Source organism: Pseudopodoces humilis, chromosome 1, assembly GCF_049639895.1.
Source record: "Pseudopodoces humilis isolate 2021_Gansu_Grassland_sample_001 chromosome 1, ASM4963989v1, whole genome shotgun sequence".
In the NCBI taxonomy this organism is placed as follows: Eukaryota; Metazoa; Chordata; class Aves; order Passeriformes; family Paridae; genus Pseudopodoces; species Pseudopodoces humilis.
In genome coordinates this window covers 9,027,155-9,041,501 of record NC_142200.1, presented here as the reverse complement: position 1 = coordinate 9,041,501, position 14,347 = coordinate 9,027,155, and the positions used below count along the sequence as shown (strand labels likewise).

At 37.2% G+C, this 14,347-nt stretch overlaps 1 protein-coding gene across 4 annotated transcripts in view; it reads right to left on the bottom strand.

Moving 5' to 3' along the window:
- Positions 1-479: 479 nt before the first annotated feature.
- The window catches only part of ASAP1 (ArfGAP with SH3 domain, ankyrin repeat and PH domain 1), a 144,605-nt gene continuing 130,737 nt past the window's right edge, over positions 480-14,347 (bottom strand). For all 4 annotated transcript variants that reach the window (XM_014256080.2, XM_014256098.2, XM_014256089.2 and 1 more), the window contains 5 exons: positions 14,204-14,270; positions 12,109-12,167; positions 9,268-9,770; positions 5,350-5,472; positions 480-3,362 (listed from right to left, as the gene is read on the bottom strand). In XM_014256080.2, coding sequence (XP_014111555.1) covers positions 3,288-3,362; positions 5,350-5,472; positions 9,268-9,770; positions 12,109-12,167; positions 14,204-14,270 — 827 coding nt within the window. In that variant the 3' untranslated portion in view covers positions 480-3,287. The remainder of the gene's footprint in view (positions 3,363-5,349; positions 5,473-9,267; positions 9,771-12,108; positions 12,168-14,203; positions 14,271-14,347) is intronic.

Below are 14,347 nucleotides of genomic sequence, written 5' to 3'. Positions count from 1 at the left end.
AGTGCCTCAATCCAGTCTGAAGGATCTCTCACAGCAGTCTCCTGAGCCCTGTGCCGTGGCAGCTACTATTCTTGATACAAACCAGATCTGATAGCTCCACACTCCAGCTTTTCCTCTGGCTAAAGAATGTTCTCATTGCTTTCTAGCAATTTCAAGTGACTTGTTCATTTTGGAGTAGTTTTGACAGGAATGGGTCTTAAATGAGAAACATCCAAGAACTGAGTCAGCGACGGGGGAAATACAACCTCTGCAAGCCGGATCAGGACTGAAAGTCTAAGCAAGAGTCACTCCACCCAGGAAAGATTAGTACTGCTCTAGTTGGTGCGAGAGCTGCTGTCGGGTTGGCAGATCCTGCCCACAGACCAAAGTTTGTGAATGGTTCCTTCAACCCCACAGGCTGCTGTGAAACAACACAGAGGGGGCTGGGAGCCCACAGAGCCTGCTGAGAGAAAGCAATCGAAACTCATGGACAAAACAAGTGGTTTGATGCTAACTTTAGTAAGTAAAGTTTTCCAGATAAAGGCAATTGCATCCATATTTAACAGCTGTTAAAGAGATATACATTTAATTGCATTATATAAGGAGTGCTTTATATTCAAGAGAAAACATTTCAAATGTCTTAGTTCTACCTGTTTGGAATCCAGACTTTCTCCTTAGAAGATATTCCAGTTGACAAAAAGGGCCTTGTTCAGATATCTGGGATCAACTGAATACATTTATTTAAAAGCAATTTTAAATATTAAAAAAGTAGAAATTAACACATACAGTACTCAAAAACTGTCACATTAAATACATGTGATTAGACATGTGTACTGATGTTTTACCTTAACATTCAATGAGAAGTCAAGATTTTAACTAGTGGCATGACCAGATCTGATTTCTGTACACGCTGATGTACTATGTAATAAAAAAATAAATAGCAACTGTTGTTCAACAGTAAATAAGACATCATCTGCAGAGCAAACTTCCCCCTCTGGGGGCACCTTCCCCTGCCCCTCCCCCCAACCCTTTATCAGCTAATTTACCATAAAGATTTAGACTTTCCAAATACTATGTCATATACAAAATTGCAGACAGTGGCTCATTGAGTTCAAATATAATACTGTACTTAAACTCAATCAATATCATACATTTTCAGATTTCTTATGATCCACAATAAGCCAGAATAAACAGAACTATTGTTCCTTATGGAACTAATTTAATTTTATAAAATGCATATGTATACTATTTTAAAGAGCGTAGAAAAGAATAGACATTTGACTCTACATAATTTTACATGCCTAGGTTTTCTTTATATGATTTGCATTTATCAGTTTATTTCAAGATCACTTAAAAATACAACTGACCACAAAAGTGAATAGGTTTTGTTCTTTAATGCAACTTAAAACATTGTAGTAATGGATAAAATGGAATGCTAAATAAATGCTAAACCTGACTTCCTTTCCATAAAAACAGAATAAAGTCTGAAATACTGGAGGTGGTAATACTGAAGATTAGATGCCAGCAGGCTTGCTCACTCATTGCATATTTTTTTTTTTTGGAATTCATTGTTTTTAAAATAAATGATAAAACCATTAATAGTTGAAAATGTTTTGCTTTTTTTTTTGTGTGGGATTTAGACAGATATTTGTTTCTAAATTAATCACAAACAGAATTAAATATTCACTGACTACAGTCTTGTAAAACTGTATTAGAAATGAAAGACCTCAGAAAGTCTGAGATATGCTTTTATGAAATGAAAAACTTTCCATGCAGCCAAGACAATCTGCTTTGAAATAGCAGCACTAGGTACTGAAGCCAAAATAACATTTAAAGCAAGTAATACAAAACTACACATGAAAGTCATGGAACCAGCTACAGACAAACCATGGGAAAAACACAATTGCATGATGTTTCAAAAGATTAAAAATTATGTTAAAAGTGACCCAGGAAATTAAAGTTTCCAGTAATACATTGAAGTGTTTTCTGGCAATGCAACTTTATACCAACTTTCAAGAAACCTCAGGTCAAATGCAGCCTTCCAAAGATTTTCTTAGAAATTAGTTTTGTGACATATGTCTGTTACTTTGTGCTTTGGGTTACAACTCTTTCTGTCAGTTTGGTGAACTCCATGAAAACCAGCCTTATCCTTGTGATCTGAGATCTACCATTAACAGCCTGATCAAATGCATGAGAGGTCATCTTAGCTTCCACTTTTTAGAGCATTAAAAATAATTTAAATTTATCCTTATATCACCACTTAAAAAATTTATTTTAGGTAACTAACTTTTAGCAAGGTTGAAGACAAGAGGAAAAAAAATCCACAAAATCATTTTTCAAAGAGCCAATTTAGCCATAAACAAATACTGTTGCAAGCTCACATTAACCTGAATAGCAATTAAGTTAAAATGTTCTTTTCCTCAAATGTAGCTATATGACTACAGTACTACTTTTGTACAAAGGCAGGTTTCAAGTAAGCGTCTAAATGCATGCACAATGTCAACAGTTAACATTTGCTAGAAGTCCTTGGTTACTAAGAATTCAGTGAAAGAAACCAGCAAATTTCACACATACCTACTAAAGAACAATATGACTAATTTTCATTAAAGTAAGTTTTCAATGAAATAAATTTGTTAATTTTATAGTGAGGTAATATCACAGGGGAACTGCAATCACAGTTTGGCATAGGTCCACAAAATATAAACATGAAATGCTGTATGCACACTGTAAAACATTACTGTTATCTGTAAAGTCAGTGAATATTTGTTTTCATAATTACACTTAACTGAGCACTATATTAAATAAATATCGAAGTGGGTTTCATAGCTGTAAACTGCATACACTTATGAACTGCAGACTGATCTTTAAATTGTCCAAAACCATTCACTCATTCTAACTTTCTGCTAATTGTATATTGAGAATACCAAGTTATTAGGAACAGTCATTTCTGTACAGTTACGTGGGTAACAGAGACCACCTATGTTGGAAAGCTGGCAGTCCACTCGTGTGGGACAGCACGGACAGAGATGGAAGTGCTAAATGCCCAGGATGGCTTCAACAAACCCGATAAGGCGTGCCAGGTTCCAAGGCTACCATAATACTGGCAAAGGCAGAATAACACAATATATTTACAATACATATAATTCAACCTCATGAGGTGAAACTTAAATGAATTCTTAATTTGTAACAGCAGCTATATATACAATTGTGCACAGGATTACAGGGAGGCAGCAGCGTTCGCTTTTGCTAAAAAGCCCGTCTTGCATGAAGAATGTGCAATGCTCAAGTTTAGGATTTGTTTGTTTAGACTAGTCTGACAGAATGTGCACAAAGGACACTGGAAAGACCCCTTTCCTCTCTGGCTGTCCTTCGATGTGGCCAATCTGCAACACAGGAGAAGAAGGTACAGATATACATATATGTAGATGTGCATATGTACACACAGACTTCACAGACTGCACTCATTCAAAAGCAGCAGAACTGCTCACAGAGCCTCAGCAACCTCTTGGACCTCTGCTCTGAAGCAGACTGTAGTTAACATTTGAATCTGTGTAAAGGAACAAAATGAAACTGCACAAGTATATTATAAATAGAACAAATGAAGCAAATTAAATCTAAAGGGAATAAAACTCAAATTTTTTTTTAGGAAACATACGTACATCACTGAATTTCAAGAATCTCACCAAAACAGAAGCCTGAGTTTCTTTTGTCTGATAGGCAGATTTTCAGTAACATCTCTGCAAACCACTTATCTTAGTTAAGTGAATAAATCCTGAACATCTCACTGAAGGGAATTGTCTGCTATATATTTGTGAAGTTACTTATGATACTCTGCATGTTTCACTTAAGGTGATAAAAGCCCAGCTCTTTTCTCATTGAATTAGTACGACAGTTAATGATTTAGGTGCATACTAGTGTTTATAGCACTAGTGATAAACTCCACTGAACCCACCATATTATTAAATCAGTGTTGTCTAATTAAGCATCCTTCAGCTACAGCATCTTTTGCATAATGATTATTTATAAAGAAATAGCTAATAAACTTATTCAAATAGATTAAAAAGTAATGGAATATTTTATATGAACTTTCCATGTTTAAAATGCATAATTATAAACAACTGTTGAATAGCACTGGAGCAGCAGCCCTGACTGACCACATAACCCTCTTCTCACCCCGCTGCTCACTACCTTCAGAATAATGGTGTACCTTCCTTCCTCTTCCACAAGCTTACAAAATGGGAAGGGGAAACATACAGGGTTGGCCATTTCCTCTTGGAGAGCCAAAGTTTTGAAGCATATGAGTCAACAGCCTTTGTTTCCTCTCTCAAAAAAACTCAGGCTGGGGTGCTTCATGCAACTTGCTGGGCATGTCCCCAAGGGGCTTAAAAAGCCACTTTACAAAATAGGTCCAGCAGGGAATGCAGCAGTAATCAGGGACTAGGTGATATGGGCAACACAGGCACTTTTCACTGGGCACTGCTCTTTTGATATCAGCTCTTCAGCTAAGAATCTTCCACACTTATATGATGAGTGAGAGGAAAACGTAGCTGGAAACAAAACAGCAAAGGTTGTGCTGCACCTAGATTAGGGTATCACAGGCAGCACTGCAATTAGAATTTGTTTCAGTCAATTGAAATCTGTCTCATTATCCCCAGGAATAATTCTTTGGCAGGGAAATATGATGTAGCAGGGCTTTACGGACATGATTGTCTTGGATGTCATGGGTTGTCAAGAAAGACTGGAGCCTTCATGTGAGGTTGAGAAAAACCTGGTGTTAGCACTTGAACAATGTGCAGTCCATAATGGAGTGAGTATGGTATGAAACTGGGACATGAGAGAGAAGAAGGGAAAGAAAATGTTATCTGCCCCTCATTTAAGAAGAAAACCATCAGCATATAGCATCAATTACAAACTATTCTTTAGATTTCCAGCAACCCCTGTAGGTATAACTTAACATTTTGGGTGAACTGAAGATAATTACACATCTCATCTTCATGGAGGGTGTAAGTTTGTTAAATGGAGTAAGAATCACCATTTCTTCTTTTAATGAAAGGCTGTATGCATTACAGAGAGGGGCATGTGTAAATAAGTGCTGTATGAGCCAGCAATAAAGCTAAACCTAGTGGGGCTGGTTCTAACAGACTCTCCTGAGTCTGTTACCCCAGATAAAAGGGTTTTCTCTAATAGAAGTTTAAGGGCTGACTGTTAGCTCAGGCAAAAACAAACAAAACAAAAATCAAAGCAAAACAAAAACAAAACCCACAACCTACAAACAAAAATAAAAACAAACCCTCCACGTTTGGAAAAAGAGGTTTTCCTATAAAAGTCATAAAGAAGTTATGTGGAACTGTAAAAGGGAAAGATACATACCCACCACTCTTGGTCCTCTTCACCAGTTACAATAATTACTTCTCCTTCAACAAATGTGAGTTCATCATCATTATCTGCCTGACAGTCATAAATGGTCTTCACTCGCCTAACTTTGTTTTTCCCCTAAAAACAGAATGAAGTTTGAGATGAAGGACATGAGAAACAGAGAAAAAATATGTATGATATTAATTTTGCCTTTTAGTTGTGTTTTGTTTTACAAGAAAGTGAAGACTATCAATCACTTTCCCTGCAACTGGGAACATAGAAATCCAAAAACTCTGCTTCAACAAGGATATTAAAAAAATAAAATCAAAAGTTACCTATACAGGTGTAGATTTTTTTTCTTAAGATTCAGAACTCCCAGTAGAACATAATATGTAGTGCTTAACATGTAGCCCTTAAAAGGGCTTAAGTAACCTCTGCATCCTCTGGTTAAGAAAGTTTAAATAATGTCTTTACGTTGTTCTAGTCTGCAAACACCCTCTTTCTTCTTTAATACATACTTCATCAAAAAACCCACTATGAATAGAAAATTAAATCCAGTCTCCTCTGAATGTTCCACGAGAGGTAAGGACTGAGGAAAATGCTGCATTGAAATCCCAGTATTCCTCACAGTTTTGGTTTTGGATCTAGTGCAAAAATACAGTATTCTTTGATTTCAAATCTGCTTACAGGACTGGAAATTATTTTTTTAGCAATTTTTCCATCCAAATGTTAGCAATTTCTTACTAAAATTACCTTAATGTCAGATGGCAGTACTATTTTCTGATGATAATTCACACTAGATATTCTCACAGCTCTAGCATTCTGAGTCCAAGTATTTTCTAGGTCATACTTTGCTGCATACTGCTAATTCATATGAAAAAAGCCTCAGCCATGGACTCCTCCCCAAACATATGTTTCTTATGGCAGAGAAGATGACTTAAATGATTTCCAAATAGAGTAAGTAAGCAATATTCACAGCAAAACACTCCTGCTACTTTTTATTCCTGTATTTTCATACCCACACCTCTTCAAAACCTACAGTTACTTCTTTTAACAGAAGTATCAGATAACAAGAATGCAAAAACCCAAGAAAAGCAGGAGGAGATGAGAAGCAGAAGGGCTATGAAGGGAAAAGTCAGCAGGTTTAGAGGAATTTGAGCCAAACCTAACTTCACAGAGGAAATTTCCTAGGGAGTCTTCTCTTTGCTGTTACCTACTGACTTGAAATTCCTCCATGTTGTGGCAAAAAAAAAAAAAGGGAAAAAAAAATCCCAACAGCTCAACAGCAGAACAGACACTGAAAAAAGCACTCACACTAAACTCAAGGTACAGAAAAGTAAAAAAAAGTTACAGGGGGATTTAAGGGAGACAGCAGTTAACAGAACATAAAACTAAAAAAGCAAAAACCCACACTCAAGACAAATGAAGAGAAATACTGAAGAGGTCATACAAGATCAAGGTTTTTTTCCTTCTGCAAAGGTTTGCTGAAGTGAAAAGTCACTTCAAAGAATGCTTCCTCTTTTCTTAAAAATATATTCATATAATTTAAGCAAAATCTCATCTAGAACTAGGGACTGGAATTCAACAGGAATGAGTGCTTGGGGACAGTCCCAGATTTCAACTCCAGAGAACCTTTACAAACCAAGAGTGCTGCCTCCCAATCAATCCTCCAGTGATGAGGGGAAACGTACTTCTGCAAGGTAAAAATCCTCTTGTTCAGTAAAAAGAACAAAGAAATTTACATTCCTCTAAAATTAGAAAACCGTATGGAACTCAGCTTGTAAGAGCACATGAGAAATGATGGGAATTACTCTGGTTCCATCAGATTTTAACACCTTATTCGTTTTAACAGAGAGCAGCAAAAAGCAGCATTCAAGCTCAAGGTGTATTTAATCATGGGAAGATATAAAAAAGGATGGGTATGTAGAGAGCACATATGTTCCAGAACATATTTTGTTCATGTTCCAGAACAGTTTGTGGCATTGGTGTGTAAAGAAATGGAAGCAATTCCAGGAAATGTAATCTGCGACTAAAAAACAAATGCCCACCACCTACTGACTCCCTGTACCTAACAAGTACTTATTAAAGAGATTTTATGCTGAAAATTGAACAGTAATGAGATGCTGTGATCATTAATAATCCAACCATGCTCTTATTTACATTCAACACATTTTTTTTTCTTTAAAATTGAGTACTTTGTCTCCTTTATAGAAACCACCGCAAACACAAAAAAGAACGCTCAAGTGCTCAGTGTGATTTCAGGAGCACTCAGTGCAAGTTTTGTTTCTCTAAAAATATCTTTTCAAATCCTGTAACATTGGAATTTTAAAATTGTATTTCTGATCAATTAATTTTCTAAAACTACCAATAAAAAATCTATGTTTCTCTCTTAAGAAGCTAAATAGTCAAGCCCAAGAGAGAAGTGCCCACAAGTACTGTGGCTGCTGTCGTGGGTCTCACTGCTCACTGGGATGAAGCATTTCACCAGCTTTGTGGAGAGGATACAGCCAGAGGATGAAAGTGGAGGCAAGATACATTTCAGATGAATTCTTGCACATCATCATTAGAGCAAAAAAAGCTGCACTGAATATGAAGAGATACAAGTGTGGTGCAAAGATGTGCAAAAACCTGGTGATACTATGTATACATACATACATACATATATATATATATACTGGAAAGATAAAATTGCTTAAATTACTGCACAACAGAGGAACTATTTAATTTACTGCACATGTGAAAATGGCTGAGTTCAGAGAACAAAAAACCTTTCCTCAGAATTTTTCTATATACCGTAGGATGGCAGTTTAAAAAAAGCCCGAAGTAACCAAACTAAACAGGTAATCCATTATTTGCTTTCTTTTCTTCTTTAATAAAGTGACAAGCAGCTGAAAATGACCAGCATAATTTGCCTGTTTATATTTAAAAGTACATAAGTAAACAAACACTTTTTGATCAGATCCCTGTAATATTTAAATTCCAGAATACTCAGGAAGCAACAACTCAGTTGTCTTCAGTTCAGACAAGAGCTTACAGGCAAGTCCATGCCAGAGGCCAAGCAGAATGATGGCTCCACAAGCTCTTCCTCAGACAAGCACAAGGCAGAAACTCACCCTCTGCTTTCACTGTTTCACTATAATGAAGTCTTATTTCCTTTTTACATAAGTGCTTTGCATAGCCAATCTGACAAACAAAGCCATTTCCCTTTTGATGTATTCTTCATGATGAAAATCTTAAGAAAGCTCTGGAGTTTCATGGTTATCTCAATCTACATATGCATTAAGAATTCTCTTTTGGAAATTGCACTGGTTAGAAAGATGAACAGTGAGATAAACTGGGGGCTGGAATCAAGTTGAAGTTCCAGATCTACTACTAGGCACCATGCAGCAATGTCGATTTTTCCACTTCATCAATACATCTGAACCTACACCTCAACCACTAAATACATCAACACTAAATACTCATGACAGGCACATTTACTATTTGGTCACAGTTGACTTCACTTTAAATTTTGCATCCACTGACAACAGGTGCTAACATCCCTTCCTAAAGCTTACAAAGTCAAATATACAAATATTCTAGCAATCTAAGGCACATAGACCCGTGACCAAAGGCAACAGAGGAAATCATCAATTCATTCAGAGTTGTGATTTGCACAGATATAATAAATACATAAATCTCAAATCTAAACACACTGTCATGCTCCCAAGGTTATTGTTTTATGTTGCAACAATTTGTTTGAGCATGCAGGAGGCCTTGAAAACCCCCAATATTTGCTGAAGCTGCTTTGGGGCACAAAAAGAGCCCCTCATTTCTCTCCCCAGCCCATAACTTTATGTTGCCTTGAGTGCATAGCTCAAGGGTGCACAAAAAGTCCTACAATAACTTCAAGGCCTTCCATGGACACTTCCAAGGAGCTGGAATAATACCTACCATATTTATTTTCCTGGGAAGTGGCACAGGGGTTTCTGTCAGGGTGTGTGTTATGTCATTAGACTCTTCAGATGCTTGCCTTTGGACGGTGTCTCTGGATTGTACGTTTGGAGAAAGATCTATGGAGTGAGATTTTTGATTTGCCTCTGAGGGCTGAGGCTTCGGTGCTGCTTCTCCACCTTGAGTTTTAGCCAACAGCTCTCCTAGCTGAGGTTTTGGAGGAAGGTCCTTCATTTGTGGCTTTGGAGGTAAGTCTCCAAGCTGTGGTTTTGGTGGCAAGTCTCCTAGCTGAGGCTTTGGGGGTAGTTCTCCAGGCTTTGGGGGTAAATCTCCCACTTGAGGTTTCTGAGTTAATTCCAGAGGCAGAGGCTTTGGGGGCAAGTCTCCAGGCTGTGGCTTCTGTGGTATATCAATGGACAGTGAGGGCTTCTGAAACATTTCCATGTGCTGATGGGATTTATCTATTGAAAGATGATGACTGGTTTCTATTTTTCTTAGTGCCACTAAAACAAAACAGAAAAACAATGTTTTTTCACAATCTGAATATTTTAACATTAAAGAAGTTAGGCATATATCAAAACTGCAATTGTGTCAATGACCACACAGTCACTGAGCCCCATAACTGCCCATAAGTCCTCCTAGTCTATGACAAAAGCAAGATAAATACAACTCTATATAATCCACGTTCACTGAGGTCTCATTTAATTGCTCCTCCTGGAGGCCAGCAGTGCCTCAACAGTGCCTTCCAACAGCTATTAGATGTCAATTCATAGATTATTTACTTAAAATGAAATAAAGTGATCACTTTTTGGACCTAAACCAAAAAGTATGAAATATAATAAAAGACTGCAAAACCACCTCTAGAACAATTGATATGACTGTAACAAAATTTCTTTTTAATGACAATTTTTTACATATACAGTTGAATTCCATACTAAAAACCATCTGACTCTCTGGATTAGTACCTGCAAAATCTTAGAAGAGAGACCACATAGACGTATCTATGTAGTGCATAGAACATACTGTACTATAGACATTCACACTAAAACTAAGAAAAAAATGTATTATTGTCTATATTTACAATTTAGTAAAGATGAAAATTTTAAAATGTGTATTTTGCAGATTTGATGGAAGGAAATTGAAATTAGATTTTTCTCAACATCATCTATTGATTTTACTGCTAAGCTCTCCAAGAAAACTCAGCTGAAATCTACCTCAAAAACAAAACCATTAGTACACACAAAATAACCCCAAACCCACAACCTCCTAAATCAAATAACCCTAATGTTAAAACTGATGAAAGGGGACAAGACAGAAAACATTTACAATCTGTGATGAAATCAACACATTTTGACTAGAAAGAACAATTTTCTATTGCATTCAGCAGGGCTGAATGTACCATATTCTATCAGCCAAAAAGTGGCCTGACATTAGACTATGAAAGCAACAACACTCTCTTTGGATATCACCTACTTAAGTAACACTTCCATAATCTATTTATGGTTACTTATACAAAAAAAAAACAAACAATAACAAACCAAGCCCCCCCAAAACAAAACAAAACAAACCAACAAAAAAAACCTCATTATAAAAAAAACCCAAAACCAAAAAAAACCAACAAAACACCCCAAACCAAACCCATTTGCATAGTTTCCATGAAAGACTTCTAAAATTACTATCAGATGTCTTGTTTTAAAAAAAAATATCTGTGTTGATCCCTGTATATAGCTCTGTGTCCTAAGCTTACCTTGCAGCAAATGTGCACACACTGGCTGGCCACATAGGTTTGAGATGTAAGTAAATTATATGAAAAACACTGATAGCAGCCCTTATCGAAGTGCTTTGATCTGGCCCTTCTTAAATTTTCACCTAAATAATTTTAAATCAAGGAAGTGTTGGCTTTCTTCACAGTGCCACCCTAGTGCATTACTGGTGTCTTTTTCAAAAGATAACATGTCAGAATAATCATAATATAATAAAGTTAAAAATTTACTTTTGCTTCTTCTGTTAAAAATGATTGGCACTCTCAATTTCAGACATCTGGCTTCAGAATTTTGGACAAGCAGCATTTCCTGATCTTCAGGCTCTATTGTGATCATCCACTCATACAGATGTAACATGTTTTTGATGGATTCTGTATTCAGACAGAACAGTCTGAAGTAGATCTACTTTTTACTTTATAGTCAACTGCTGCAACAACTCAAACGAAATAAAACCTGCTGTGTGAGTATAAAGACACTAGAAAGAAACATTTCAAAAAGAAAGGTGCTCCCTGGGATATAGTCTCGGCAAGTTTGTCCCTGATATATAAATGAGCATGTAACAGTACCTGGTTCTTTCCAAAGCAATTGCACTGACCAGACCCCTGATTGCCAGAACATGGCACAGATACAGTTTGCTCCAACATATCAAGATGTTGGACTTGGAGATATCAGGACAAAATGAAAAATTACCAGTGAGAGTGATCTAGGATAGAAACAGAAGCCCAGAGAAGTTATCCATGGAGATACTCAAAATGTGATTGGACATGGCCTTGAGCAACCTGCTCTCATGGCAGGGAGCTGGCCCTACTCCGAGTGCTGGACTGGACCACAAGACCTCCTGAGGTCTTCCAGCTTCAATTAATTCATGATTTATTGTTTTCTTAGGTGTATTTTTAAAAAAATTAATAAAAGCTTTCCCCATCTTCCAAAATCTTTTCAGTTTTGTGAAGCTTTCATGTTTGTGGCATTTCAGAAATAAAATTTCTGCTGAAAAGATCCATATATTTAAAACAAGTATCTACTTTCACCCACATTTAAAATATGCCATTATGAGAATAGCCACAAAGAGATGTCTTACCTTTCTGAGGTAGTTTGGGAAGAACTCTAGGGCCAAGTGCAGTCTTTGCAGTCCCAGTGCTAAATCAACAGATGTGAATGATTAGTACTTACAGCTATTATAAAATATACTTATTTCTCATCTTCTCCCTTTACACATCCATTTAAATCCCCCAAATCCCATTTATTTTTCCCCTTTTGTATAATCACTTTATCCATGGATAAATCCCAAAACTCAAAGCATTGTTAAGAATTAATTGGCTTTTTTTTCAGAGAAAAAGACATAACAAACCCTAAACACCTTCAATGCTATGGGGCAGATATATTGTACGAATTATGGTACATGCAAAATGTACTCTGAAAATAGCTGAAGCTGAAAGACCAACTCTGTGGGCATATTCTGAACCTTAAGAAGAATGTGTTCTTCAAAATAATTATACTGAAATATACAAAAAAAAAATTTGTGCTTTATGTCAGCAAAGTTTTCCAGGACTAGGCCTATTGCCTTGTAGCCTCCTGCACATGTATGATTTTGTATCACACACATGCTCTGCTGCAGGAGGAGACAAGGTCTCTGCTACTCCCAGGAAATACTGATGATTGTGGGAAAACAACATGCTTTACTCTGTCAACCTGTGTTACACATATGTTAGCTATTCCTATCACAGTTTTTCCTCTAAAACCACACCTAAGTCACTTTTATAGAAAAGGAATGTGGAAGAAGAGAAGAAAAAAAAATTATTTAAGACATAAAAGTCTAAAAATACGTAAAAATCAGTATCACCTCAAAAGAATGACTCAAAAAAAAAAAGGAAAAAAGAAAAGTGACTGAGAAGGCTGCCAGTGTATGTTCAACAGAGCAGAGACTCTTCTGCATCAACTCTCTTGATTCTGGTATTGCTTGTCTCTGCAGGCAACATTTCAAAATGAGCATGATGAAACACTTTTAATTTCTTGCTGCTTTTTAAATAGCAAAAATACATAATGACATGAAACTGAAAGAACAGCCAAGCTCAATTTTGATTCAATAAATCACAGAATATCCTGAACTGGAAGTGCCCCACAAAGATCATCAAAGCCCAGCTCCTACCTCGGCCTCTCTCTAATGCCATGGAATACAAGGACCACACTTTTACCTTTGTCTGACAAGAATCTAGGATGGGCCCAACTCTCTGTGCTGTGGAACACTACCACTTTTTCCCTGAATGCCCAGTGCCAGCTGGATGAATTCAGCACATGTGGGAAGCCAGCTGTGCTACCACCAACAGGTTCCCTGTCTGCTCTGACAAGGCAGATCACAGGCTGGGGGTGTCCAGAACCTCTTCCTACACATATTCTGCTGTGCCCTGTCTGCCCCCATCTGATGGATGATTCATCCATCCCCAGTCACAGCGCAGCCCACATACTTGTGGTCAAGCAAGGCTGTGTGCCTGAGGCAGGTGCTTATTGGAATTACCATGCTCTGAACCTCAGGACTTTGGAATCACAGCACAGATAGAGGAGTAGTCACTCTTAAGTGACAGAAATGTATGGCTGTTCTTACTGCTCCAGTTATTGAGAAAGACACTTGTAATGGACAGAACTGATGAACTACGAGCTAAAAGCAGTTTGTGTTACTGCAGACTGTGTGGAAGCACAGAAGTCTGACAGAATGGAAAGCAGCTAAACTGGAAGACTGAGATGAACTCTCTCTCTAACAGAGCCATCTTAGATGCCAGCCTGTACCCAGGGACACTGCTGCTACAGGCAGGACACCTCACTGAAGCAGATAGAATGAAATGCCAGGAGACATGAAAATAAAACTTTTGTCCTGCTGGACTGTGGGTCTGAGGCAGCATTCCCCAGCTGGGAGAGCACTTCTGTAGGAGCAGCAGATAGATTCGGGTACAAGCCATTCTGTCCATCCGGCTCAAAGGATGGATTGTGCATGCACAGCGAGGAACAAAGTGTAGGAGGCTCAGTGGAGCCAAAGTATTTGTGTGCTAGTAAAGCATGCAGAAAACTAATAGAAAACATAGCTAGGATTTTATTTCCTATGAAAGGCTTTTCTTTTCTAATTTACAATTAGTTATATTTATTTAAATTTTCATCTTTGCCTTTGTATATGTAGATTTTACCTTGATTGCTGAGACATCCCTTCAAACTTGTTTGCAGCCTTAGTTGAAGGTGGGCCCAAATCATTACCTGAGGTGAAAAAAAGGACGATTAAAAAAAATTAAATCATTAGGATAACTGAAATATAATCAGCAGAGGGTGCAATT